Source organism: Benincasa hispida, chromosome 5 (genome assembly GCF_009727055.1).
Source record: "Benincasa hispida cultivar B227 chromosome 5, ASM972705v1, whole genome shotgun sequence".
Lineage (NCBI taxonomy): Eukaryota > Viridiplantae > Streptophyta > Magnoliopsida > Cucurbitales > Cucurbitaceae > Benincasa > Benincasa hispida.
The window spans coordinates 38,980,147-39,005,925 of NC_052353.1; the positions used below are offsets into that span (position 1 = coordinate 38,980,147).

The window sequence follows — 25,779 nt, forward strand, 5'->3', positions numbered from 1 at the left end:
TATTTCATCTCATGAAACATATAAACCATCGCTCTTTTTCTATTCTATGGTACTTAATGTAAATTTCATTTACATTAATCCTCCATTAGATGTATCTCATACATCATACCGATCATATCATATATATCGAATTACCTCTTGTCAATTTGAACATTTCAAATCAACACCAAGAACTGATCCTCAACTGAATCCATTGAGCTACCAAGGGGACCTTATAGACCTATAGTTCGAAGCTCCAACGGTATGTGAATAACTAACTAAACTCTTTAGTCATGGGATCCACCATCTATTAACTACCAGACACTCCACTAAAGGCCGACAGCTAAAAAATCTCCTTACCACAGATATATTATGTGTCCATCTTAACCAATCAGCAGTGCGACAGCCCTTTACAGATCGCTCGTAAGTACAGCTGGGCCAATAACCATTATGCCCCTATAATTACACCTAACTTCTTAAGTACCACCGATCCCTCTAATGAACATAAGTCATAGTCCTACTATGACTGAGTCTCTCTTTCAAAAGAAAAGTTGTGGCCACTATGTTCAAGCCCCGGAATCAGCCCTTAAGAGAGCAATCTCTCTACTTATCCCTGCTTCGGGAAAGGAGTGAATTCGATCTTGTGTATTGAGTTCTCAGCTTCCAGATCAGACAAGTCCCCAAAAAGGTAGGCATGTTAAGTTGGCAATCTGGCCACTTCTCACCCATACTAATCAAAGGACCGCCCTGAAAGACAAGAGTTCTCAAAACACTCAGGATTGAGGTCGTGTCACCTATGGTCGTTTAGGTGAGATGTAAGTCTCTAGTATCAACGACATTATATACAAAGTCTAATCATCTCGTGGTCCGTTCTTATACAAACTCTTTGTATAGGACACCCCGCTCGCACGTCTCCACATGAATAGTCAGAATCTACCATCTGTAGTAGTTTACAACACTTACAAACCTCTACAAATCGGGTCGTATCCGTAGTGTCACCAGGATCAGATATCCCACCTTAATCCTTATACTACGGACCTATTTAGGTTATTACTTAAGTCATGATCTACTTGTATATCACATATACATGCTTTAAGTTTACATAAGATAACCATGGAGCTTTGTTTATTGGATTTGAGTAAATGCCAGAATGAAATAACAGTTATTTTATTCATAAAACAATATGTATCATTACAAATAACGAGACTCCGGGAGAACTAGGACACCAATCCCAACATTGATGTATGTATCCAATACATCCAAATATACTTAGGTTTTCTAGATTAGGTAGATGTTTGGACCATTTTTCCTCAGGGGTTAGAAAGTCTAAGGATGTAGGCACCTATATAAGATGTACACTATATAGGCAACAACTTCAGCTCAATATTTCTCACTAAGAATGACATCAGGCAGTAAGCATCTTACTCTTTCCATGATTTTTTTGTTCAACCTCTCTGCCACCCCATTTTGTTGAGGTGTGAACCTCACTGTCCGATGTCTAGTTATCTCATTCTCTCTACAAAATTGATTAAATTCCTCACTAAAAAATTCCAACCCATTATTTGTCCTTAGGTATTTAATATCCTTATAAGTTTACTTCTTTATCATGAGTTTCCATTTGTTAAACCTTTCAAACACCTGATTTTTAGTTCTAAGGAGGTAAACCTAGCATTTTCTCGAGAAATCATCAGTAAAAGATAGTAAATACCTTGAGCCACTTAGGCTTGAAGTTGGGGTTGGCCCCCAAAGGTCAGAATGTATATAGTCCAAGATAGATTTGGTTAAATATTGTACTTTAGTGAAACTGTGCCTTGTAGCTTTGCCCATCACACAATGTTCATAAAATGTAAGTTGGTCATAAATGCCTTTAGATAGAATGCCTTGTCTAGATAGAGCTTCCAGTTTCTTTGCACTAATGTGAGATAGCCTTTTATCCCAAATATCAGCTTCTATCAGCTTATTAGTAGTCATAGTGTAGGCCCTTGACATCATTTCAACTCTTCTAACCACAAATAGGTCATTGACCTTCTCTCCAACCAAGACCAACTTGGATTCTTTAATGACTTCAAAGTACCTTCTTTTCCTCTGTATTCATACCCTACTACATCTAGCATTCCCAAAGAGATCAATTTTATCTTGAGAAATCACACGTCTCACATTTCTTAAGAGCTTCACAGTCCCATCTTTCAATTTCAATGAGATTGATCCAGTCCCTTCAATTTTGTAAGCTTGGTTGTTTTCCTTGTAGACCATTTCTCCATAAATCTCCTTGTATGTGTTGAACCAAGGTCTAATAGGAGTCATATGATAGATGCATCCGAAGTCCAAGACCCAATCATAAACCCAATCTTTATAGATCATCCCTTAATAGATATATAATAGATATAAACAAGGGGTTGTGCTTTTTTTTTTTATTTTTTATCTGAACGTTTCATTTACCCCTTGATAAATATTAGTAAATCTTACTTTATAACAATTAGTGTTTTATTTTTTACCAGTCTTGGGTTGGAAAGAGTGCTTCTGCGTTAGAATAATTTACTCACTCCCACTTACATTTGTACCTATTGTTTGTAGCCTTGTCTATTACAGTAAAGGAAGGAGTGCATTTTGACCATTGCCAGCATCTACAAGAGCTCAGCCCTTTCTTGCCTCGACAAGATCGATGCCAACAATTATGTTTTGCAAGGGGATTAATATGATTAGTCTTGTCTTGTGTTAAGGCAAGTGCATCAGAATACACATAGGACCCTTCAACTATTGAAGTTTTAGGCTGTTTTCCTTGGCTTTCTTCTCTTTTTCTTGATTTTTCCTCTTAAGAATGAACAATCCTTGATTAAGTGCTCTTTCTTCTTGCAATACTTGCATTTAAGCTTATGTTTAGGCTTGTTCTCATTATAGGGTTGTTGTTTTCCACCTTTTCCATGGTTTGGCTTAGGGTTTCTTTTCACAAACAACCCTTCGCCATTAGGCTGCTCTTTCTTCACAAGTTGTAGTTTAATTTCCCTTATTCAATAGCATCTGTGGTTATGGAAGCTATTCCATACTTCAATTCATTCTTAACTTCTTTGTAGAAATTCGATAGGGAGTTAAAAAGTACATAGGCTTCATTCATCACCCAATTTCCCCATTAGGTTCTTGAATTCAGAGACAATCTTCTTGAATTCATCAAGATTTTCAGTCAAAGATCTTGATGAATCCATGTTAAATGTGAAGAACTTTTTCCTTAGGTACATTTTATTTGGAAGATCTTTTGTGATAAATAACTTCTCCAATTTAGTCCAAATCTTAGAAGCAGTCTCTTGTTGCCTTAAAATATTGTCACTAGGATTTAGTATTAACGTACCATAGGCTGCAAGCTCCCAATCTTTCCTTTCTTATGTTGTCATCGTAATTGGGAGAGTTGATGGATCTAAAAGAACCTTGTGAACCTTTTGCTGACCGGCTATGGCTTTGATTTTGGCCTTCCATAGCCAAAATGAAGGCCAAAATCACCCTTTCCATCATTTTTTCAAATCCATTTTTAAATCTTGATTATCCAAGAACTTCAATCTTGATTGTCAATTACTCTGATGTCAATTTGTTAGGCTTGTTTTTCTTATTTGCAGGCCCAAGATGGAGAAAAAATTGATCCATGGAGAAATGGAGGTAGGAACAAATGTGGAGAATAAGCTGCCATGTTTCTGAATTAGAAACCACGTGGGGGTACCTTGTTTCCTTAATCAAATTAGTTTCTTCTAATTTTGAAATCATAAACAAAATCTTCACTATCTCTAAACTTCTGAATTCTCTTATTCTCTCTCTCACTCTCTTTAACCAAATGAACAATATTATGGTGATTTTGCAAGGAAACTTTAAATATTTACACATGCATAGAAGGAAGAAGAAGGAGAAGAATAAGAGGAACATAACTATGTACGTGGTTCGACAAGATGGTACCAACTAGGGTTGACAAAATTTCCCGCGGGGTCGGGGTAAGGAATCCTCGGTTTGACTGGGGATGAGGTCAAATCGGGGACCCTATCGGGGATGAGGTGGGGATGGAGAGGGTATCCCGGCCCAGTCCTCGTCCCCGACCCGTCTCGATTAGACTTTTAAATATATATATAGATTATAATTAGGTATTTAACTTTTTACATTTAGCTAGTTTTTAATTTAGCCCAATCTAAGCCAACTAAAGTGTCCAAGCCCAAACCAAATGATTTTTAGGGAATTTTTTTTTTTTTTTAAAAAAAGTCTCCATAAGGAAATAAAAGGGAAAATGAGAAACTGGTACCCTGCGGGGACCCATTTCCCCGACGGGGAATCCCCGCCCCCATCCCTGCCTTCAAATGGAAACGATGAAGGTGGGGATGAAGGTAACCCCCAATGGAGATGGGGACGGGGAACCTCCCCCACTTCGCCCCGGCCCCATTGCCAACCCTAGTGCCAACATCCACGAGAAGGGAAATTTTCTTTCACTTCTTGAAGGCTTACAAAGATGAATACTCTTACAGAAATCTTACTATGCTTTTGTTTACAGTTGAGTTCTACTTATATATGTAATATATTTGTTACAAAAATTAGTTTAAGAAACTGTTATTAGGAAAATATAGTGGTTGGGATCATTTCTCTTCACAATTAAACATATTTGAGCTCAACAACTAAGTGACTAAATCAAACAAACAATAACTAAAGCCTCATTTGGTAACTATTTTGTTTTTTATTTTTTGTTTTTGAAAATTAAGTCTATTTCCACCCCATCTCTTACAATGATTTTCATCTTTCATAAGTATAATGGTTGAATTCTTAGCCAAATTCTAAAAACAAAAACAAGTTTTTTTTAAAAAAAAAAAACCTTTTTTTTAGTTTTCAAATTTTATCTTGGTTTTTTAAACCATTGATAAAAAATAGATAACAAAAGAAGAAATTTGGGTGTGGAAATAATGTCTATAGGTCTAATTTTCAAAAACCAAAAACTAAAATCGAAATGGTTACCAAACGGACTTAAGCGATTATGAAAGAATGTTCAGTATTTTTAATACTTTTAGTTGGCATGATGTTTTTTACTTTGTCAATTCATTAAACAAATAGTTAAGAAATAACTATGAAACATAATATGTACTCATATAAATTGTAAAAATACAATGAAATGAAAAATCACAATGCATTTAATAATTATAGAAGTATATTAGTGAAAGACTTCAATCACAACCATGTAGCCTATATTCTCTTACACAAGTTTTGCAGTCTATTTGATAAACTACATATGTTTTGTGAATGAAGTCTACATCAATGATAGACTCTTGTTAGTACAGATTCAACAATAAAAAAAATTGATTGTTTTGGACAAAGTTGGGTTGTGCAATTGGATTTGGTTATTTAGACTTCTTAGTCTTTATGTATGAGATAAATTGATTTTATTTGTCACATGTTCAAGGGCCTAGACAAATGACCAAAACAAAATATCGTGTTTTGAAAAATGGCCAACAAAATTTTTCTTTGTGAAATTGATTCAATGACCAACTTTGATACATTTAAATTCTAATATTGGACAAAAGTACCCATATTGACAATCCCCACAATTATGATGCAATTCTTAAACAAAAGTCTATAACCTAACACAAAATTTAATAAACTAAACCACCCAACCAAATAAAAATAAAGAATTGACTAAATCTTTGATGATACTATTGCTTTCCACTTTTTTTCTAATAAAAAACGTAGACCTCAAGTCCAAAAAATGACAATTTTTATAAAAGTACCTGGTATATAACATAAATACCTGATACATAGATTAGTCTACCGTTATGTGGAAGAAATACATGGTATATCTTCATAAATACCGTGTATTTATGAAACATATAACAATCTCTACCTTCCTAAAAATGATGGACATTTAGTAAAATCATGATACAGATGGAGTATTTCTAAGCATCTACGTATATGCATATTTGACTTTTTTTTTTTTATCAAAATGGTTAGAAAAGTGGGGATCATTAAATCAAATCTCCAATCAAATTTAGGTCAAACTAAGATACATTTATATTTATAATCGATGATTGAGATGGAGAGATTTAAACCATAGACCTTGTAGTTATTGGTATGTATTATACTAGTTGAACTATGTTCGATTTGAGTAGGAAGTTACTTAAATTCTCTTTAATAATATCTTAGAAAACATTTGCCATATTTCAAATTTAATAAAAACATAGATACGGTTAAGTTTTTTTTTTTTTTTTTTTTTTTTTGGAAAAAAAACTATGACATCAAAGGCAAAAACTTTCCATAGTTTATGAAGATGCTTTGAATCATTACATAATTAATTAATACCCTAAAACCCATAATTTTGTTATTTCGTAGGGACCAAGGGACAATCCCATTCATCTTTCCTTGCCATTTCAACTCTTTTACTTTTAAATTATTAAACAAGAGATCGAGTAAATTAATAGACATCTCTTTCACCATTAGGCTACGATATCTTAAGGTAATATTTCTCTCTCAATATACAACTTTATAACATTTGCTCACACACCAATTAATAAGTGCTGATTTCATTTTTAGAAAAAATGTTGCTACACACTTGAAAATTAAAATTAGGTTGGAAAAAAATTTAAATCACAAATTTAGTTCATCATGTTTGTCCGGCTCTAAAATTTGTAGTAGTTAACAACTTCTTAAATCTTTAATTTTATTTCTAGAATTCTCAATTTTGTCATATAAATATTTAACCTACTTAGTATTAAGAGTTTCCAATTTTATTCTCAATAGATTAATTGAGTTTTAAGAATTTAAGGGTAAATTGTAAAAACCATCCCTAAAATATGATGAAAGTTACATTTACATTCTCAAACTTTCAAATATAAAAGTCGGTCCCTACAACTTCAAACTTACTTAATAATAGAAATTCAATTTATTTAATTTATTAGAAGTATTATGTATTTAACTATTTTTTTTTTTACCTTTGTTCACACATGTAAACTGATCATATATATGTCACTTGTCTATCAATGAAAGGTGTGTACAGTTTATTTACAAATTTTGCTTAGTACAATTTTTATCATTTGAGGGTCCAATTTCTAGAATTATTGTAAGTTTGAAAGTCCAATTTTAGTTGTAACAGTTTAAATAGTCAATTTTTACCATTAAAAATTTGAATGTATAACTCCAACTACTCAGAAATGGCTTTTTTTTTTTTTTCTTTTTTATGGACATATTAGCCTTAGGAGTGGTTTTTGCAATTTCTCAAAAGTTGGAGACCATTGACATCAAATTTATGAATCATCTCAATTTCAAAATAATAATAATAATAATAAATAAATAAATAAATAAATAACTCAATTAAAAAAATCACCAATGATGTGGCAGAGAACTTGAGGTAGATTCGAGGAGCTTTTATATTATAAATGTCTCCACTTTCGTGTTTCCTTTTTCCTCCATTAACACCTCTGTTCTGCAACTCATCTTCTTCATTTCATTTTCTACAGGAACTAAAATGGGGTCTCAGCTCCACATGTTCATGTTCCCTTTCATGGCTCGAGGCCACATGATTCCCGTCGTCGACATGGCCAAATTTCTGTCTTCTCGTGGCATCAAGATCACCATCGTCACAACCCCTCTCAATTCCATCTCTATCTCTAATTCACTCCATGCGTCCAAATCCCTCTCTGTTTCTCAAATTCACCTTCTTATCCTCGAATTCCCTTCTGTTCGAGTTGGCCTACCTGATGGCTGTGAAAATTTCGACTCTGTTCTCTCTCCCGCTATGTTCCCCAAATTTATCTCTGCTTTGAATTTGCTCCAAACCCCATTTGAGGAGGCTGTCATGGAACACCGCCCGCATTGCATCCTTGCCGATGCGTTCTTCCCTTGGGCCAACGATGTTGCTGCCAAATTTGGGATCCCCAGGCTCAATTTCAACGGTACTAGTTTCTTCTCCTACTGTGCTTCAGAGTTCATGAGAATTCACGAGCCTTACAACCATGTTTCGTCGGATACAGAGCCTTTTCTCATTCCTTATCTACCCGGGGAGATTGCTTTCACGAAGATGAAACTTTCTCAACTCGTGCGGGAGAATGTCAAAAATGATGTAACCGATTTTTTAAAGAGGGCTCAAGAATCAGGATCGGCGTCTTATGGGGTTGTTATGAATAGTTTTTACGAGTTGGAGTCAGAGTATGTAGATTGCTTTAGAAATGTCTTGGGAAGAAAGGCATGGCATATTGGCCCACTTTCTTTATGCAATAAGGTAACAGAAGAAAAAGCTCAGAGAGGAAACGGATCCACCATTGACGAACACGAGTGCTTGAAATGGCTTGACGCTAAAAAACCCAATTCGGTTGTGTATGTGTGTTTTGGAAGTATGACAAAATTCAACTCGGATCAGTTAAAGGAGATTGCAAGTGGGCTTGAAGCTTCTGAGAAGAATTTCATATGGGTGGTGAGGAAAGTGAAAAGGGAAGAAGAAGAAGAAGAAGAAGAGGATCAGGATTGGTCATTAGAAGAGTTCGAACAGAGGATGGAAGGAAAAGGGATGATTATAAGAGGATGGGCGCCGCAGGTCTTGATACTTGATCATCCAGCGGTGGGTGGGTTTATAACACATTGTGGGTGGAACTCGACGCTGGAAGGAGTGGCTGCCGGAGTTCCGATGGTGACGTGGCCGGTATCGGCGGAGCAATTTTACAACGAGAAACTGGTGACAGAGGTGTTGAAAGTTGGAGTTGCAGTTGGGGTTGAGAAATGGGTGAGAATTGTGGGGGATTTCATTGGAAAGGGAGCTGTGGAGAAGGCAATAAGGAGAGTTATGGAGGGAGAAGAAGCAGAAGAAATGAGAAACAGAGCTAAAGAATTGGGAGAGATGGCGAGGAAAGCTGTTGCAGAAAATGGATCATCCTGCTCCGATTTGGATGCTTTGATTAAGGAATTGAAATCGTTGGCATTTTGAAATTCATTCAGTTTGGTCATTTGGTCACAGTGTTGGTTTGGAATTTCAATTTTTCAAGAGAGTGAATTTTAATGCCTGAAATTCGAAATGTAACATGTGGAATTATAATATAGTTATGAGTTCGAGTAACATCTTAGAATTGAATTCAATGCATGTATGCAATCTGATTCAGGTTTGGGCAAGAAAGATTCACAACAAATTTTAACCCTTCACGAGTAGCTAAGAGTTTCGTTAGAGGAGGTTCGTAATCTAGATTCAAATGTTTTATCGAAGCTCTAAGAACTTTTCCTTTTGAATTTCTAATTACTCCAATTTCTATTGATGATGTTCTAGATTTCCAAGCAGCATCAACATTGAGTTTGCATGAACCAGGAGGAGTCTTCCATTTGGGATGATGAGATTATTGATTTATTGAGGTAATTTTGTTGTTATTATTAGTTTGTGAATAAGAATGAAGATATTGTTCATAGTACTTCAGAATCCAATCTTTCTTTATAACAACATTTGGAATTGGTTTATTCAATCTTAAATTGTTACGATCATTCCAAATAGCCCAAAAAGTTAATGCATTTATACTCATTGTTCTTTGTTGTAAGAAGAACTAATGGTTGACCATCTCTCTTGAACACAATTATTAAAACTTTTGATAAAGATGGGAGATGGATTAATCAACTGCCAAAATTGTTTTAGACTCGAGCAACTAAATAAAGCATGGTTAGTGGATTCTTCAAAGGTGTTGCCCAGTGGGCAAATAGGTGGGACATTAACACCTCTTTTGAGTATATTGGTATTTGATGGAATGATTTCTTGAATTGCTATCTAGCAAAAAATAATATTAATTAATTAATTTTTCTCAGTACAGAGAGGTTCCATAATGATTTCCAAAGAGGTTCCATGTTATTAGTACTTGATGTTACTACTACTATTTTAGAATTTAAGTTATAGGATCGGTACGACAACTCTAGATGAGGGTATGAATAAAGTTTAATCAAATCAATTAAAACTTTTTTCTAATGTAAGTCTAATTAAGAAAATTAACAAACTTTTTGCTCAAACGTTTTGCTAACAAATAATTTAAACAATTAATTCATGTAAATAAATCCAAGTATCCAATTTAATTTTCATAAGATTGGTAATATAAATATGCAAAGATAAATTCAACCAACCTAGATAAAGAAATGTGAGCAATGAATTTCAAGGATAAATTATAGCAATTAATTTCATGCAAATAAATAATAATAATAAATTCATTGCAAAATTGAATATGAGAAGGATAGAGAAATTGATATCGTGATTTTATAGTGGTTCGGCACGACCGGCCTACATCCACTTTCCAAGCTCCTCTTGAGTATGTCGTGAACTTGACTCTTTCCATGGCTTAGAGTCGAATCATACAACATTTTTTTTCGGGCGCAACAACGAACTCGATCCTTTCTATGGTTGAGGATCAAACTGTTATTACGACTATTTTTCTGGGATCAAAAGCAACTCTTACGATAGTTTGGAAAAATAAAGAGCACACTTGACAAGATCTCTACAATAGCGAATTTACAAATTTTAGCTCACAACAAATTAATCCTCACAACACATAAAATATCTCTTTCGAGATTTAGATGAAAAGAAGAAAATTGAAACTTAGAGAGAATAACAATGATGGCTTTGGGTCATGGAGGATTGAAAAATAATGTAGGATTGTTGTTAAAATTTGGGAAAGAAGATAGGTTTAAATAGAGAAAAAAATGTTGGAAACCACCTTTAATTTTGGCCATTGGATATTGGTAAAAGAAAATTGAATAGTGGAGATCTAAACTCAACTAGGTTTTAGACACAAATAAAAAATAATATAATAATATATATTTTTCAAAAATCATTTTTTTTAGAATCGAATAAAAAATAAATACCCACCATGTGTCCAAAAGCCGTCAGACGTAAACATAAAATAATATTAAATTTTTTTTCTTTTTTAAATCGATTCAAAAATTTAAAAGAAAAAAACTACCATATATCACTCCTCAATTACTCCAAGTGGCACATTTCAATTGATACACTTTGATGAATAAAATTTGCCATGTCATCAACTCGAGATTTTTCCGTTAAGCTTTTTTCGACCATATCTTCTTCATTTGAGCTCCGATTTGAATTATTCAAATTGGGTTGGAATCGTTATTTCAAGCTCTATACAATGGATACTTCAAAACACTTAGTAAATTAATTTACATTTGTTATCATCAAAATATTAATTAATTATAATTAATTAATTTAAGATTAAGGGCCAAAAAAACAACATAAGTAAGCTTTATAACTACTTCGAACTGTGTAGTTCTCCTTCTTATCAAAGTGAACAACAATATATTAAATAATGCTAATTTTAATTTAGGATTATATGATTTTTTCAGTTCCCATTACACCAATAACAAAATTTGTAACACATACATCAACATCTCAAATTAATGTTTACTAGTATTCTCCTAATTATCTCAACATCTTCTTCAGGAAGCAACTTCTTTAATTTGTTCACTTGCCACCGATTTTTTTTCATTTAAGAATTATGAGACAAGAACATTGATTCTTCAAAAATACGAGAAGGTTTATAGGTGGAGTATCTTGAAATCTAAGGATCCTTGAAGAATCTAATAGATTTACCATTACTAACTTGATATTTAAGGCCTTTGTGAATTAATTCTCTTCCCCGAAGAAGACTTTTCCAAATAAATGAAGGACTAGGTCCTAACTGAGCCTTCATAATTGATTCATTTTGGAAGTAAATACATTTCAAAACTCTAGCCATCATTGAGTTTAGATTAATAATCAACTTTCACTCTTGTTTGGCTATAAGCGTTTGATTGAAACCAACTAGGTCTCTGAAGTTTAAGCCTCCTAAAGCCTTTGGTAGGCAAAGATCTTCCCATTTCTTCTAATGGATTTTCCTCTTTTCTTTTGTAGATCCCCACCAAAATTTTGAAAAACATTTTGTAATTTCATCACATAATTTCTTTGGAAGCTGAAATAAACTCATTGCTAGGTTGGTAATGCTTGCCCCAAACTTTTTACAAGAACTTCCTTGCCAACCACTGAAAAAAGGATTATTTCCAGCCTCGAACCACTTTCCATACTTTGTCTAAAATATGTTGAAAATCTTTGGATTTGCTCCTAGAAAATGAAGATGGAAATCCTAAGTAGAATGCCAAGTCCTTAGTCTCTTTCATTCCTAGGATGTTGCTGAGATATTTTCATGATTAAAGTTCATATTTGATGAGAAGATGATGGCAGACTTTGCATAAATAATGCTTTCTCCAGAAGCAACTTAAAAAAGATTTAAGATCTTTTTTAAATTTATGAAGTTGTTTTCTTCAGCTTTGCAAAATACTAGGTTATCATCTGCAAACAATATGTGAGAAATTTTAGGACTCTAAGGGAAAATTCAATTCCAGAGAGTGCTCCAATATTGTTAGCATCCTGCAAAAGAGAAGATAAATCTTCAGTTATTAATAAAAATAAGTAAGAAGATAAATAATCTCCTTGTCTAAGCCTTTTGCTTGGAACAATAGATCCTTTAGCTTCTCCACTAATGAATATAGAAAATCTAACTGTAGTAGTACGATCCATAACAAGAGAAATCCAAGTTTACTCATAATATCCTTTAAGAATGACCATTCAACTCTGTAATAAGCTTGGTTGATATCTAATTTGACTATTGTCAAAACTTCTTTTTTGGATTTATTTTTTTTTCTCAAAATATGTAAATATTTTTTACCAATGATTATATTATCAGTGATCACTCTACCCGGAATAAAAGCAGATTATGCTAGAGATATTATCTTGTCAAGGATGACTTTCAAGCGATTTGCCAAAGTTTTGGTCACGATTTTATATTTGACATTACACAAACTGATAGGTCTGAAATCCCCTACTGTTGTAGGATTTTCTTATTTTTGGGATTAAGACAATATTAGTCGTTCCATTCTTTGATGCTTGCTTTTTTGTTTAAAATATCAAGGCCGCATTTTGTTGTGTTTGGATCAACCACATGCCAGAAAACTTGAAAAAACAGTGCAGAGAAACCGTTTGGACCAGGAGTTTTAGTAGGAAACATAACCTCAATTTCCTTCTTAATGTCATTATGAGTAAACGGAGCTAGAAAGATGACATTCATCTTTGTATCAATTCTAGGATTGAAAAATTGAAGAATATCATGAATGCAAGTTTGTTTTGGATAAGTAGTAGTAAACAAATTCTGAAAATATGAAGTGAATGTTTCAGCTATGAATTTTTGGTCATCTAACCAATTGTCATTTGCATCATAAATCCCTTTGATCTCATTTCTGGATTTTCTCATGGTAGCTTTTGATGCGTTGGGATTAAAACGAAACTGTGCCTTTAAACTTACAAATGCATGATTTTATCTAATTTAGCCCAAGTACAAGTTCAATCAGAGTCCTGGAGAGTCCAAGATCAGACAAAGGTAACGCCTAATGATGCAATGGAATCATTGCTTTGATTTTAACGTGAATTGTCTCAAATATGTGATGAAATTTGTTATTTAATCAATCTTACTACCTACACTAGTGTCCAAGTGGTGGGTGTGAGTTATGATGTGATGGATGTTGATGAATGTGTGATGACAATCAAAACTTCAAATGAAGCAGCATGGGGTGAGAAAAGTATGAAATTTCAATAAAAAAAAAAAGTAGGGTTGAGAAAAATATTCACTAACATTTCTTGAGCAATGCATAAGCTACACGTTCATGCAATTTACTCATAATGATAAACTACACCTCTCAGTCATTAAGCCACAATACCTATTTCTAGGATGCATGCGATGAGTATTTTAGGCAAAAAATTCTATATTTATTTCTAAAGGTGTTTCTTCTCTTGATTAGTAAGATCTAAAATCCTTTACTTTTTCAAGCAGTGATTAGTTCTGTCTAGAGCAACCTCTCAATTTGATCCAAATAGTTCATGAAGCACGCATTAAACAAGATGAACATTTACCTATGCATTACTTAGTACATGTTAGTTTTATCTTCTCCAACCCATTATGAATTTAGTTGCTCATGCTTGATGGTAAAAATATGGATAGGTGAGAAAATGTAAAGGCATTCATATTGATAATACAAATTCTTCAATCTTACACAACAATATGATAGGACCAAAATTATGTGGCAATATCAAGAAAGAAAGAATAAAGGAGAGGCGGTTGAGTTGGTTAAGAACAACTTCCAATTCCGATTGAAGAAGTGGAGATTTAAAAGAAGAAGGAAATGGAAAGAAAGGATAGTAAAATTTGAATATCCGTAGTGAGGAAGGAGAGTTCTCGAGAGTGGGAGTTCGGAAGACGCTGTCATGAAGAAGCCATCGCAGTGTGCTGCTCATCGTCTACTTCCACTAGGCGATCGTGTAACACTTGGTAGGCGATTGTATAGCAAAAGGTAGGCGATCATATAGATATTGGTAAGCGATCGTGCAATAGTAATAGCTAAGCGATCGTGTAGGAGTTTGTGAGCAATTGCAAAGGATTTAGTAAGCAATTGTTTAGTAATACTGGGTGATTGTGTAGAAATTGTAAACGATCGTTTGCGTTTGGTAAGCGATCGAGTGATCATTTGTAAGCGACCATTTAATCTTGTTTGATTCCTATCGTCTAATAAAGAAGTTGTTCATCGTTCAATTATTTTTCCGAAAGATTGTATCAACATGTTATGATAGTAAAGATTTCAAGAATCAGTTTCCTAACACAATACAAACACAATGAAGAAAAAGTGAAATGAAAAGACACGGATAGAAAGTTAAGCTGTAGGTTGCAATTTTTTGTGTCCTTTGGCTCCTTTGGAGTTTTCTTCACGACGATTGTGATGGTGGTGATGCCCTTCATCCTCCTCTTTGGAGAGAAACCTTGAGCTTTCACTTGAAATTCCTTAAGGAAAAGGTTTGGAGAGGGTGGTTATGGCGGATGAGGAATGGAAAATTTAGCAGAACTTAGCCGATTTCTTGGTTATGTCTCGTATATCTTTATCTTTGATCTTGTGGGCTATTTATAGACATCAAGAAGAAGGTTTTGTGTCTCTTTCTAATGATTACATTGACATTATGCATTAAATTCCATGCCCTGTTGCACCACCTGCCTCGCATAGAAAGTTCATTGATTCTATTGCGAACCTTTCACATCAGCTACCAACTTGATCTTTTTTATTTGACTTTCCACCGTCCATGCATCTGTTGCATTTAGAATCATTTTTCCTCTTATTCGCGTGGGACTTATGCGATGCCAAGCTGAGCATCAAGATTTTTCTCTATGGGTCATGCGGAAACAACTTGCTTCTTTTGTCGATTTTTCCTCCTTTTCTTTGACAAAATCTTGTGTTCAAAAGCACAATTTTATAATTCTCAAGGATTATTAGTTTTGTATACTTGCAATCGCAGGATATGATTAATTGCATGATTTTTTCATTAAGCCAACACATTTTTCTATGACTTTTTCTAATTGTTTTAGATAAAAGGGGTAAAATAACTTTTATTCTACAAGTTATCACACCATCAAATTTAAGACAATGCTTGTTCTCAAGCATATATTTAAAGTCCTAATATATATCTCAATTCACTTCAACGCATTAGCTAGACCTCTCAAAGTGCCTCATAATTCTAGATTGATCAAACTAGCATTTTTCCTTGGCTTTATTTTCCTTCCTATGTAAATATTTCTAGCTCTTAGATTCGGCAAGCTTATTCTTAAAAAATACATTACTTATTTCCAAGGCTATCATGTATTTCTTTTTCAGAAGTGGGCTTTGTGGTTCAAAGTTAACAAAAAGTTTCTCCTTGATATATGTTTATTCTAGTTTAATTATGCCCTAATCCAGGCGTCTCACCTTTGTTTTGACTTGCCCTCACAGGTGTCATGCAGACATCCAACTACTAGCAAGGTACCCTTCTTAAACTTAACTCATGCCTTAGCAAATTTTTCTTTCAATACAAACATTGGAGTTGCGATCAAGTATTTTTCTGCATTGATCATGATTTCCACCTTCATTTTCGTTTGCCTCCATGTGTGTCATGCGGACATCCAACTACAAACAGGTTCCAATCTCAACGCCAAATTTTTTTAGGTGAGAAAATTATACAAGGATATTTTCAACAATTTTGAAGGCATTTAGCTCAATCTTTTCCATTCCCAAATTTGGAAGGCAACAAGGTCCTCATTGTTGTGAATTATGCGATGGCCTTAAAAATCTACTGGCATCTGACGTCGATGAAGGTTTTCATGACAATTTGTTGGCACTAAATGTTCTAAACTTGGCATTGAAGAAATCCTTGCAACTCGCTTTGTTGGCGAGCGAACTCTTGTTACTATCCCATCAAGTTGGTCAGTCAACTCATAATATCTCATTGTTTTTACAACAACTCATCAATGCCTCCTAAGAGCGGCTCTCAGAGGTCATCATGGATGAATCTGCACCATTCTTCATATTCAAGATCAACTTCATTATCAGTGGTTTCTTGAAGATTACTACGTTGAGTGTTATCGCCAGATGGACACTTACCATCCTCGCCAATGCCTGATCCTCCCCTTACCTCATAAGTAGTAGGGGAAGAAGGCTTGGGTCATCAGAGGTAAGCATTGTAGAGTAGACGCCTTTATCTACTCATAACATCAATGATGATAGTCTGTTATAAATAATTTAATATTTCATACATACAAAAATAATAATAATTGTTTATTTGTAATGAATTTGAGAGAAGGGAATGCATTCAAGAAAAGAGATAAAGAATTAAATTATCTTAAGCAAAAGTATATTTGAAATTCACTAAAAGTTTAAAAGGGTAAAATTCCTTTCACGAGTTTGAAGATGGTTAAAGAATACAACATTGAAAGTTGAAAAGACTAGTGGTCTGTGATAATAATTATGAAATTAGCCTAAAAAAATAAAATTAAAAGACGTGAAAAAATATGAAAAAGAAGGAAGATTAGGAAGAGAAATCTCAAATTGATGTTAGAAAAAAGTAGGAAACATACCATTTTGTAGATAAAAAAAATCACATCACATAAGTTCGAAGATTGTCAAAGAACACTATTTCAAATATTAAAAAGGAAGCCACTACAAGAATTCTAGGCTTTAATGTCGATTTAAAACTAACATTAAAAGGTTTTAATGTCGGTTGTCAATCGACATTGAAGATCATGTTATAAAAGTTCTTTAATGTCGGTTTTAAACCAACATTAAAGATGGTGTACAAGATGCCTGCTAGATATTCGATGCATAATTTCAAGAAGTGTTTATTATCTTTTAGGCATGGAATTGTATTGTTTAAGGAACAGTGTCCTAAGACTCGTCGAGAGGTTGAGAAAATGAAACGACTTCCCTATGCATCGGTCGTTGGCAGCCTTATGTATGCAATGTTATGTAATAGACTTGACATTTAATATGCAGTAGGGATTGTAATTCGATATCAGTCCAATCTAGGATGAGATCACTGGACAGCGGTAAAAACGATCCGTAAGTATCTTCGGAGAACGAAGGACTATATGCTCGTGTATGGAGATAAGGATTTGATCCTTACAGGATACACAAACTCTGACTTTCAGACTGATCGGGATTCTCGAAAATCTACATAAGGGTCAGTGTTTATTATGAATGGAGGAGCTATAGTATGGCGAAACATCAAGCAAGGATGCATTGCAGACTCCACTATGGAAGCCAAATATGTAGCTACTTGTGAAGCTGCTAAAGAGATTGTTTGGCTTAAGAAGTTCCTTACTGATTGGAAGTTGTTCCAAATATGTCTTTTCCATCACAATTTATTGTGATAACAGTGGTGTTGTGGAAAATTCTAAGGAACCTAGGAGTCACCAAAAAGGTAAGCACATAAAACGAAAATATCATTTGATTCGGGAGATTGTGCATCGAGGTGACGTGATTGTCACGAACATTGCAGAGCACAACATTCCTGATCCATTTACAAAGGCTCTCACGGGTACAGTGTTTAAGGATTATCTAGAAAGTCTGGGTCTATGGGATATGCGGCATGTTGTCTAGGACAAGTGGGAGATGTTACTGAGGTATAATGTATGCCCTAGTTTATTGTATTTTTGTACTTTATTTATATTGTACATTAATCCCCCTAAGCTTTAGGACAAGAGGGAGATTGTTGGGATTGGTGTCCTAAATCTCTTTGTAATCTCGTAGTTTGTAAACTTTGTATAAACATATTATTGTTAATAAAATAAGTGTTATTTTATAAGCACATACTCAATCCAATAAACTAAGATCTGAGGTTATTTCATATAATTTAAACAAGTAGTAGAGACATACAAGTGGATCTTGTTTAAATAATAACCTAAACGATCTGTAGTAGATGGATAAGGTTGGGTATCTTATCCTAGTGACACTACGGATACGACCCGCTTTTTAGGTGTTACAAAGATTGTAAAGTGTTATAAATGATCTGATCTTGGTCATTCATGTGGAGACATGTGAGCAAGGATATCCTATACAAAGAGTTTGTATAAGATCAGACCATGAAATTATTAGTCTTTTTTTATAACGCCGTTAATAATATATACTTACATTTCACTAGGATGATCATAGGTGACATGACCTAAATCCTGAGTGAGTTGTGAACTCCTGCTCATGAAGGTGGTTCTTTGATTTATATCGATGAGAGTGGCCAGATTTCCAACTAAAAAAACCTACCATTTTGAGGATTCGTCTGACTGGAGAGCTGGGAACACGGCTACACGAGAGGTAATTTACTCCTTCCTCGATGCAGGGGCAAGTAGATAAATTGCTCCTTTAAGGGCTGATTCCGGGTCTTGAACATAGTGACCACACCCTCTCCTGACCCAAAAGAGACTTGGTCATAGTGGGACTATGACTTATTGTTCATTAGAGAAATCAGTGGTACTTAAGAAGTTAGATGTAACTACAAGGTGGTATTTTGGCCCAGCTGTACTTACAAGCAATTTGTGAAGGGTCCTCGCACTGTTGATTGGTTATATCCAATGAACACAGAAATTTATCTGTAGTGCGAAGAGTGCAGCTGTCGGTCTTTGGTGGAGTGACTGGCAGTTAACAGATGTTGGGTAATTTAATTAAAGATTTTAATTAATTATCTGAGTCCGTTGAAGCTTCAATCTACAGGTCCATAAGGTCCCCTCTGTAGCTCAACGGAGATTTAATTTAGAAGTAATCTTGAATTAATTTGAAGTGTTCAAATTAATTGACGGAATTAATTATATATGATATAATTAATTAAATTGATTATATATGTGATATAATTAATATAATATATTTGATACATTATAATTGAAGGTAATATGAGAGTAATTTGAATATGATTCAAATACCAATTATATGAATGAGATTCATGTAACTAAATATAAATATGATTTATATTGAGAGGAATTAAATATTTGGATATGATCCAAATATCAATTATATGGATGAGATTCATATAAGTGAATGCAATATAAATGTGATTTATATTAAATGTCATGTATTGTTGAGAGAAAATAAAATCTATAGTTTAGGTTGTATTTGAAGCAATATAAACTATAAGCTTTATGTTATATTTGATATAACATATAGTATATATGTATAATAAAGTAGTTTATTATTATTATATATTATAATATATATATATATATTATTAATATTAATTGAATTGAAATTAATTGGGTAAGGAGTTACAACTCCCTTCCCCATTCTCTCATTTTATTACGTGGGTTGAAAAATAGTTGGTTGGAGATTTTTCATTTTTTTTCCTCAATTGGCTTTGTGAGAAAGTTCTCTCCAAGAAAAAGTTTATAGAGAAAAGAATTATTCTCTTCCCTCTCTTCTTCTCACATCTCCTTCTCTTTTCCAAGGATTCAAGTAAAGTCCACAACTCTACTTAAATCCTTTATCCCAAGAGAATACAAAGGGTTCTCAAATGGTGGTGAAGAAGGAGATTCACGTGGAGAATGAGTTCCGTTCGTGGCTTGTACAAGGGAGTTCTTGAAGAAAGAGTTCTTCAAAGGTAAGGGTTTCTGTCTATATATTTTATTTAAAGCATGCTGTAATTTTAAGAAAATGCATATCTTGTTCTTATTTACTGTAAAACTTATATTCAATGAAAAATGGAATTTGATTCGATCTTTGCTTCCGCTCAAAGGATTTTTTTTTTTTTTTTGAAAATTTCCTTCAGATGTTCCAGGGTATTGACTTCCTTAATTACTTCATTAAGTCATGCAAAGTTTATAAACTATTTTCCCGATTATTATCTTTCAATAACAATCTTTTTTCATGCAAACATAATTTATTACTAATTTCTTGAAACCAAATTAAGAAGTGGGCATTAAGGATATTCATGACCAACTTTCATTACGAACCTAACTATTTTCATGATAACTTGATATTGATTCAATATTATAGGTCTGGTTAAACACACAATATCTAATCTAGCATGCACCGATGATCAATCAATGTAATAAGCACAACAATAATGAAACATTCAAGAGCAAAACATCCATAGAAAATATTTAACATTAACTTAAATTCATAAAAAAAATTATCAACACCCTAGAACTAAAATTTTTAGCCACTCATCATTGTTACAAACGTACTATCATACGTTGCAACAACTATAAAAAAAGTAAACATAATAAAGAGAAGAGTAAACACTACCATCGTGATGAATCATGTCATTGGAATACATAAAAAACACCTTGATTTTCATCCCGGGATCTTGAATGGCCTTCAAACGAACCTCTAAATCTCTCAACTTTTATCTCTAGCTAAAACACTCTCTAGGGCTTTCTAATTTCGTGGTGTGCAGAATGAATTCGACTGCCAAAAATCCTATAACTAAATAGAAAAAGATTTTTAAAAAATAAAGTATTTTCCCTAAAATATTTCCTAGCATCGCGGTACCATCTCAATTCCTCAGTGTGACGGACCTTTTTGCCCGGGGCTGGAACGGCTCTCCAAACAACTGCTACTTTGACTTGTGTCGAGGTGCCATGTGCATCGCTCCTATGTTCTTGGGCAACTTGGCTCTTTTTCCTTTCTTTTTTTTTTTCCCATTTTCGATGTTTGGCTCAATTTTAACTTCCATGGGCCATTTTGGTCCCTTTGAGCTCTTCTTAACTTTGAATCTTAATCTTGAACACAACCCCTATAAATCACTAACAAATGACATTAAATATAATAACATCTTAAAAAAACTAATCTAAATTCAAGGAAAATAACACACATTTAGATGTGTTTCAACATGCAAGGGGCTTTTCCTATTTGATATTTTGCTAGGGACAGTCTCAACCTTGGTCGAGACAGAACACCTTCGTTTAGCTATCTTTGGGGCATAGGATGTTCCTTTGGGCCAGAGCATGCGCGATGCATGTTCTATCAAGGGGTTTGTTAGACTCGGTCTTAGCCTTGGCAGAGGCCAAGCATGCTAGCTTGGGCTAAGAAAAAGCCAACCCCTTTTCCCTAGGCCCATTTTGGTCTTGTGCTACCACTTTCGGCTTGAATGATGTTATCTTCTTGACTTTGCTATCTTTGTTGTTTGCTATATGTTGATTATGTCCTTTGATTCAAAATCATCCATAACAGACATGATTACTATTTATCCAACCACGTCAAACTATAATAAATTTAAATTGGTAATTGGTGATTTATTCGTGAAGCTATACTTAATTTCTTTTTCAGTAATAGGAGAGATTTAAATTATAGACCTTGTGATAGCTAATACATATCATATGCCAGTAGAGTTATACTCGCTTGGACTAATAAGACTAATAATCTATACTTCAATTCACTTTAATAATGTTTTTTTTTAAAAAAAAAAATGTCATAGAGTTGTAATTGATTTAAGATACTTAAAATTTTGAATAAATCACATGATGTGCCCAAAAAAACATGGATAAGGTTGGTTAAAATTGGATACTACTTAATTATAAAAATGGTAGAGTTGTGTAAATTCAAGGGTTCAATTTTTTACATTGAGCACCTAATTTCTACCACTGTTATAAGTATAAGGGTCCAATATTGATATTGGTATAAATTTGAATGCTTAATTTTTACAATTAAAAATTTGAAGATATAATTACGACTACCATCGGAATATTTTTGCATTTTGCCATAAAAGAAGAAAGACCTCAAACTTATGATTTAACTCAATTAAAAAAAAAAAAAAAAAGTAATATCCCAAAATTCACCATCTCTATGCATCCCGCTATCACCAAATGCATAAAAAATATATCAAAATATTTCGAAGCAAAAGTAAGAAAAATTTACTAATTATTGTCCTTAAAAAAGTTATAAATGATGTGACGCATAGGCGTTGAGGTTAGTTAGGAGAACCTTTTATTATAAATATCTCTACTTTCTTGTTCTGTTTTCTTCCATCAACCCATCTCCTCTGCAACTCCGTCTTATTCATTTCATTTTCCGCGGCCTCTGCAATGGGCACTCAGCTCCACATCTTCCTGTTCCCTTTCATGGCTCGCGGCCACATGATCCCCATCGTCGACATGGCCAAATTACTGTCTTCTCGCGGCATCAAGATCACTATCGTCACAACCCCTCAAAATTCCATCTCCATCTCTAATTCAATCCATACTTCCAAGTCCCTCTCCGCTTCACAAATTCACCTTCTTATCCTCAAATTCCCTACTGCCGAAGTCGGCCTACCAGATGGCTGTGAAAATCTCGACTTAATTATCGGTCCCGCTATGATCCTCAAATTCATCTCTGCTTTGAATTTGCTTCAAACCCCATTTGAGGAAGCCGTTATGGAGCACCGCCCCCATTGTATTGTAGCTGATATGTTCTTCCCTTGGGCCAACGATGCTGCTGCCAAGTTTGGGATCCCCAGACTAAATTTCCATGGCACTAGTTTTTTCTCCAGCTGTGCTACGGAGTTCATGAGGATTTACCAGCCTTACAACCATGTTTCGTCGGATACAGAGCCTTTTCTCATTCCTTATCTCCCCGGGAAGATTACTTTGACGAAGATGAAACTTCATGAGCTCGTGCGGGAGAATGTCAAAAATGAATTAAGCGAATATATGAAGAGGGCTTACGAATCAGAATCAAAGTGTTATGGGGTTGTTATGAACAGTTTCTACGAGCTGGAGGCAGAGTATGCAGATTGCTACAGAAATATCCTGGGAAGAAAGGCGTGGCCTATTGGCCCTCTTTCTTTGTGCAATAAGGAAACTGAAGAGAAAGTTCAGAGAGGAAACGAATCCGCCATTGACGAACAGGAATGCTTGAAATGGCTCGACTCCAAAAAACCCAATTCGGTGGTGTATGTTTGTTTTGGAACTATCGCTAAATTCAACTCTGATCAGCTAAAAGAGATTGCTAGTGGGCTTGAAGCTTCTGGGAAATATTTCATATGGGTTGTGAGGAAGGTGAAAGGAGAAGAAGAAAAAGCAGAGGATCTGGATCAGGATTGGTTACCAGAAGGGTTCGAACAGAGGATGGAAGGAAAAGGAATAATTATAAGAGGATGGGCACCGCAAGTCTTGATATTGGATCATCCGGCGGTGAGTGGATTTGTGACACACTGTGGGTGGAATTCAACGCTGGAAGGAGTGGCTGCCGGAGTTCCGATGGTGACTTGGCCGGTGGCCGCGGAGCAATTTTACAACGAGAAACTGGTGACGGAGGTGTTGAAAATTGGAGTTGGCGTTGGGGTTCAGAAATGGGTGAGAACTGTGGGGGATTTCGTGGAAAGGGAAGCTGTGGAGAAGGCAATAAGGAGAGTTATGGAGGGAGAAGAAGCAGAAGAAATGAGAAACAGAGCTAAAGAATTGGGAGAGATGGCGAGAAAAGCTGTTGCAGAAAATGGATCGTCGTATTCCAATTTGGATGCTTTGATTGAGGAGTTGAAATCATTGGTCTTCTGAAATTCATTTAGTTTGCTCATTGGCCTTCTCAAAGTTTAAGAATCTATCATGTTTTTTAAATAATATCAAACCAACAAATTTGAAAATTTAAGAACCTATTAGACACTCTAAAAATTTAAAGACTAATTGACACAACTTAAAATTAAAAGTTCAAGGACTAAATTTAAAATTTAATCAAAATATTGAATATGTCAAAATTTATTAAGATAAGTACTTACGATAAATACTCAAAAACAATTGAGAATCATAACATAATAATTTAGTTACATCTCATTCCTTGTTATTATATTAAATAATAATAGGACCTTGAAAGGTAGATTTATAAAATAATAAGCCAAATCATAAAGCTAAAAATTTTAATAGCAAGAACATTATAAAATATAGATTTGACAATAACTTATTGGTTACAAAATTTAGTCGAGAGAAAACATACTTGAATTTATTTTAATTGAATACGCATTGTATGTATTTGTGAATGCCACACACACTCCATGCTTAACTAAGTTAGAGATAGGAAAATTTGCAACAATTAATAGTTTTAGTAGGAGAATGGAGTTACCTCTTTTAGAGTTATAAAAATGTACGAGAGTTACCTCAAATGCTAGATTAACATCATTAACGATTAAAATTGATACATGAATGATCTTCTAAAAAAATCTTAATTGAGAGTATAAATTGTTTTAGTTACGAAAGTATAGAGTTTAAAATGATACAATTATTAATTCATGGTTTTGACTAATATAATCCACAGAGTTTAGAGATGTAAATTGATACTTTTTCTAAAGTTTTTCATATTCAAAATCACTCTAAAATATACTAGCTTTTAATCATTCAAAATTAATTATAATGGTATATAAATCACATTAAAAAATATAAAATAAAATAAAAAATTAATTTTGAATCATTAAAGACACATTCGAGAGTGATTTGGAACCGAATATATTTTGTAGATGGTTTTAAAAAATGGAAGTTTATTAGGGTCTTTTTGTTTCACATGTTCTTTCCTGAGATTTCAGACAAACATTTATTGTCCTTGTTTGTTTCACCCAGAATTTCAATTTTTAAAAACTAGGATCCATAAAATTTCAAAACCCATTTGAGGTTTTTTAATTCCCTACAAAAGTGTGAAATTTTTATGCCTAGAAGATGACTTAAAAATATAAGTTACATAATTAATAAATTATTATCCATTACTCATTATTATTTATTTTAATTAATTATTAAATATAAATATATTAATTAGACTTAATAAATTTCAACTAATATCGTCTTTCCTAGTAACATTTTATGCTATCTTATCTATTTAATATAAATTATTGTTATGAGAATGATTATCAATATTTTAATTAATTTATAATAATTTAATTATTTATAATAATTAATTTAAATTAATTAACTATGTTTAATAAATGTTTATTATAAAAATTTTCATTTATTTTATTTTTATTGATTAAATAATACTAAATTTGTTGATGACTACTATAATTGATCTCTTGTATTTAATTAAATAATTATTTAATTTTGGTTTCTCTATACAAAATTAGTAAATTGAATATATATAAATCTAGACATTTAAATTTTAGATATTTAATATCTATACACATGATATAAGGGAAAATTAGAAGGATATTGTACTTTTAGAAACTATTTAGGAAAATATTGTTGTTTTCAAACTATTTGTAAAAATATTGTTGTTTTAAATAAGTCGATGGTTCAAAATTCGACCTATCTAGGTCGAATTTTGAACCCTCGATCTTCCTTTTTTTTTTAGGAAAATATTATTGTTGTCAAATGGATTCTGTCATCTCATCAAGTCTGACTAAATAACGAGCTAATGAATCTCCTTCTTTTTGCCACTGAACTTCCCAATCAAATTCGAGAGCGAGATTATGAGAGACAACGAGAGTTTGAGAGAGCGAGAGTGTGAGCGTGAATGAGAGCGAGATTTTAATAGAGAGCGAGAATACCGTACAAATTTCCCTTTTTT

General features: G+C 33.6%; 2 protein-coding genes across 3 annotated transcripts; both read left to right on the forward strand.

The window, feature by feature from the left end:
* The first annotated feature begins 7,383 nt into the window (after positions 1-7,383).
* Positions 7,384-9,417, forward strand: LOC120077482 (scopoletin glucosyltransferase-like). Of its 2 annotated transcripts, XM_039031365.1 has the most exons (3): positions 7,384-7,877; positions 7,956-9,142; positions 9,236-9,417. In XM_039031365.1, the coding sequence occupies exons 1-2, from the start codon at positions 7,451-7,453 to the stop codon at positions 8,900-8,902; spliced, it is 1,374 nt and encodes a 457-aa protein (XP_038887293.1). In that variant the 5' UTR covers positions 7,384-7,450; the 3' UTR covers positions 8,903-9,142; positions 9,236-9,417. The 2 variants fall into 2 exon arrangements, with proteins under 2 accessions (XP_038887293.1, XP_038887292.1); XM_039031364.1 differs by having other exon boundaries at positions 7,384-9,142.
* Positions 9,418-22,065: 12,648 nt separating this feature from the next.
* LOC120078151 (scopoletin glucosyltransferase-like) lies at positions 22,066-23,878 on the forward strand. The gene has a single exon (XM_039032374.1). The coding sequence runs from the start codon at positions 22,341-22,343 to the stop codon at positions 23,790-23,792; it is 1,452 nt and encodes a 483-aa protein (XP_038888302.1). The 5' UTR covers positions 22,066-22,340; the 3' UTR covers positions 23,793-23,878.
* The last annotated feature ends 1,901 nt before the right edge of the window (positions 23,879-25,779 follow it).